Here is a 3,769-nt window from a genome sequence, read left to right on the forward strand (position 1 = left end):
TGTCTGTAGTATCTCTTTTCGGCATATTATCACTGAAAATCCTATACAATCAAAGCGTGAACTATCTTGACGTAGTCCAATATCTTTGATCTTTGATCAAACGCGTGACGTGTCAGAAAGTGTGGGCTCTAAAAAAAATCATGGGTTAAGTCAGTTAGGAAACAATGGCAATAGAGAAGAAAAGTATAATAGAGAAACTTTAATATAATATTTAATATTTTACATTACATTTCTGTACATTTCTGATGAAATGTAATGAAAACGGATTCTGAGGATGTGAATTTTCTTTATCGAGTTAATTTTCTTGATCGAGTTAAACATTTTTGTCGTAACGCACAACATATTACGGTACTGGAAGTGTAAGCACCATCTTGACGTAGTCCAATATCTTTGACTAAACGCATCACGTTTAAAAGAAGTGTGGGCCCTGATAAAAACAACGAACTGGGTCAGTCAGTGACACTGAGACACTTTGAAAATCAAATATATATTATAGTTCAAGTTTCAAGACACGTGAAACCCAAACAATTTAGTTTGGGGTAGTACAACAAAGCGCTAGTGTTAGACTGTGAACTATCTTGGCTGAGTTTCCGGTAGGATGCTAACTATCTTGATTCAGTCGAAAATCTTTGTCGTAAAGCATGACGCGTTACGTTTCCATAAGTGTGGGCTGTAATACAAATAATAATAATACTATGGGCCAGTCAGTGAGAAACGAATAGCAATAAGAACCTTTTGAAGAATTTGTTTTGATTTTTGATCAGAAACCTGAGGTAATTTAGCGTCAGGCGGTAAAACACATCGTTTCTGGTAGGATGTGAACTATCTTGGTTGAGTTGAATATCTTTGTTATAACCCGTGACGTTTTCTGAAGTAACAAACGGGGCTAATCCAACTGTCTAAATCATTGGTATCGCAGTTATTTTTCGATAACAAAACAGTTTAGTACAATTTGACGGATCATTTTTTATTAACTTTAAACATGATATTCATTTAAAATTAAAGAAGCCTTTTTGTCACTGCAAACCGTGTATGATCAAAGAGAGAACTATCTTGACGTAGTCCAATATCTTTGACTAAACACATTACGTTTCAGGAAGTGTGGGCTCTCATCAAAAGAAACACACTGGGCCAGTCACTGAGGAAACTATTGCAAAAAGGAGCCTTTAATGCAGAACATTATATTTTTTCATGACATTTTCAGGAACCTTGGGAGTCTATTCTTCAGAGTTTAGTGAAGCTGCATCAAAACAACGCAATCTAAAGGCACAAAAGTCTTGAATTAGACACATTGGATAGTACCAGCTGCAAAAACCAGCGCTGTTTTTTTGTAGTGTTTTTCTCTTTGCACTGCACTTTAACACATATTTGTGATTTCATCTCTTGATGTTTTAGCTCCAGGCTGCTTTCCAATTATCTGCCTTGCTTGTGATGTCGTGGCAGTAAAACATACTGTTTGTCTGTGCATGTGATTATGAACGATAAACACGGATATCCTCTTCTTGCTCCATTAAATCACAATACGAGTGTCAATTAAGCCGGGTGGCGTCACTGCACACCTTCTGGGAGTCATCTGAAGATGGAGGATGAGATGTTTAATCAGATTGTGGCCGTGTTCCACAGCCTGGTAACTTGGGTGGCTGCTGGTGCCATGGTTTTCGGGGGATTGGTGCCCTACATCCCGCAATACAGAGACATCCGCCGGACCCAAAACGCTGAGGGCTTCTCCACATATGTGTGCCTGGTCCTTCTGGTGGCTAACATCCTCAGGATACTATTCAGGTAATGCACAATTCCCCCCTTTCCCCTGTCTGCTGTGTGGTCACCAAACTCCATTGGAAAATCTGCATATTTAACACTTTTTTGCTTTTAAGTTCAAAAATATAATTAATATAACAAAAGTTGGGATGTTTCACGAGTCAGTTGGATATGTTCTATAATTCGGCTCAATTAGATGGTTTTACAAGCTTTGTTTACATTGCACAGCTGCTGTTCAATTGGATGCAAACCTGCATTCAAAAATCTGCATATTTAATACTTTTTTGACGATTAATCTAACTGTATTTTTAATAGATCAACATTTTAGTTTTAGTAAGGGTCACTGGGATAGTTACTATTATTCGGCTTGAAAAAGATGGTCCTTAAAGCCTCTTTTCCATTGAGCAGCAGCTGTTGAATTGGATGCAAAAATCTCCTAAACTTCCATGTGCTGTAACATACTAAAGAGGCAGAGACACATGACCAACAGATTAACAACTCACAGATGTCATCAGTTATGTAACAGCTGCAAATCTTCATCCAACAATCTGCTATTTTAACACTTTTTTTGCTTATAAATCTAATTATACGGAACATATAACAAACGTTGGGATGTTTTAGGAATCAGTGAAATATTCTCTATAGTTCGGCTTAAAAAGCATCACCTCATAAGCTTTCATTGAATTGCAGCAAATTCTGAAATGGACACAATTATGTAAAACAGATTATCCACTAGCCCAAGGCAGTACTAAAATAACCGAATACCAGCAGATGGTGCATTGAAAGCATGTCAAATGAAATTATGCTTGCTAATTATTTATAAAATGTCTTAAATTGATTGTATTCACTAAGTTATTGGGATTATTTACAGGTGGGCAAAGACAATATGGCTCTTTTAGGACAGGAAGTTGACAAAAAGTCCAGTGGTACCTTTTTTGGAGGTGTTAAATAACGTTATAAAAGCTGCCGCATGTTGCATTGTAAATTAACGTGTGATTTTGTCTTCCTCCATCAGATTTGGCCGTTACTTCGAGACGCTGCTGCTGTGGCAGAGCATCATCATGATCTTCACCATGCTCATCATGCTGAACCTGTGCACAAACGTCCGCACGGCCACTGAACTCAGCACCAAGAGACGCTCCTTCATAGGTCAGAAACCTCTGCACACCAGATAAAACCCAGTTATCTCAGTTCACTGTGTGAGGAAGTGTGTGTGTGCTTTAAAGTGACGCTTTGAATGTTAAAGGCATGAAAGAGTGTGTGTGTGAGCGAGGGATGAAAGAAATAAGGGATAAAATGAAAGAAACCCCAACAGTGGCTGGATTACTGCATATTACCCTGCTTATTACATGGCTACTTTCCAAATGAATCAATAATTAGACACACAATATTGATTAAAACATTGTTATTGCGGTTTTCCATCACTGTCCAACTCTGTTCACCCTTTTAATCAGCAGCGAATATTCGGCGCGCGCTCGTTTCTATCATGTGTAAGGTTACTGTTTGAACGGCGGATAAAGCAACTGCGTCATGGCAACTGGACAACAACTAAGCTAAGCTACTACTTACAGCATTCAGGTGACTTTTCATAGTTGTTGTGCCGCCGTGGTAGGCCAGTTTCATATTGCACACTGCCTTTGTCTTGTGTGTGTGTGTGTGTGTGTGTGTGTGTGTGTGTGTGTGTGTGTGTGTGTGTGTGTGTGTGTGTGTGTGTGTGTGTGTGTGTGTGTGTGTGTGTGTGTGTGAACAGAAAGCCACTCCTTAAGAAATTCCTGTTTCAATAGTCCAGTGTAACCTGCCTCTGCGACGTCGCTTTAGACGTGAAGTGTTTGTCAAGAGAGTGAAAACGAACTCACAAATAGGCTTTCTACAGGAAAACGCAGGGGTCATGTACTGTCAAAGTTGACTTCTTGTCTGTCTTCTTCTGCTGTTTCCTTTAGTGTTTACTTCCTGTCTGTCTTCTTCTGCTGTTCCCTTTAGTGTTTACTTCCTGTCTGTCTTCTTCTGCTGT

General features: G+C 39.0%; 1 protein-coding gene across 1 annotated transcript; it reads left to right on the top strand.

Annotated features, from left to right (window-relative positions):
* Positions 1–1,096: 1,096 nt before the first annotated feature.
* Positions 1,097–3,190, top strand: slc66a2 (solute carrier family 66 member 2). Its single transcript, XM_010780203.1, has 2 exons — positions 1,097–1,782; positions 2,774–3,190. Exons 1-2 carry the CDS (start codon positions 1,580–1,582, stop codon positions 2,931–2,933), a joined length of 363 nt encoding a protein of 120 aa, XP_010778505.1. The 5' UTR covers positions 1,097–1,579; the 3' UTR covers positions 2,934–3,190.
* The last annotated feature ends 579 nt before the right edge of the window (positions 3,191–3,769 follow it).

Source organism: Notothenia coriiceps, unplaced genomic scaffold (assembly GCF_000735185.1).
Source record: "Notothenia coriiceps isolate Sejong01 unplaced genomic scaffold, NC01 NC01_scaffold00021446, whole genome shotgun sequence".
In the NCBI taxonomy this organism is placed as follows: Eukaryota; Metazoa; Chordata; class Actinopteri; order Perciformes; family Nototheniidae; genus Notothenia; species Notothenia coriiceps.

What these genes read in the sequence shown, in the direction of transcription:
- slc66a2 (XM_010780203.1), top strand. Translation starts at nt 1,580, where the DNA reads ATGGAGGATGAGATGTTTAATCAGATTGTGGCCGTGTTCCACAGCCTG. An exon ending in ATCCTCAGGATACTATTCAG is followed by an intron (nt 1,783 to 2,773) that starts GTAATGCACAAT and finishes TTCCTCCATCAG; the next exon opens with ATTTGGCCGTTACTTCGAGA.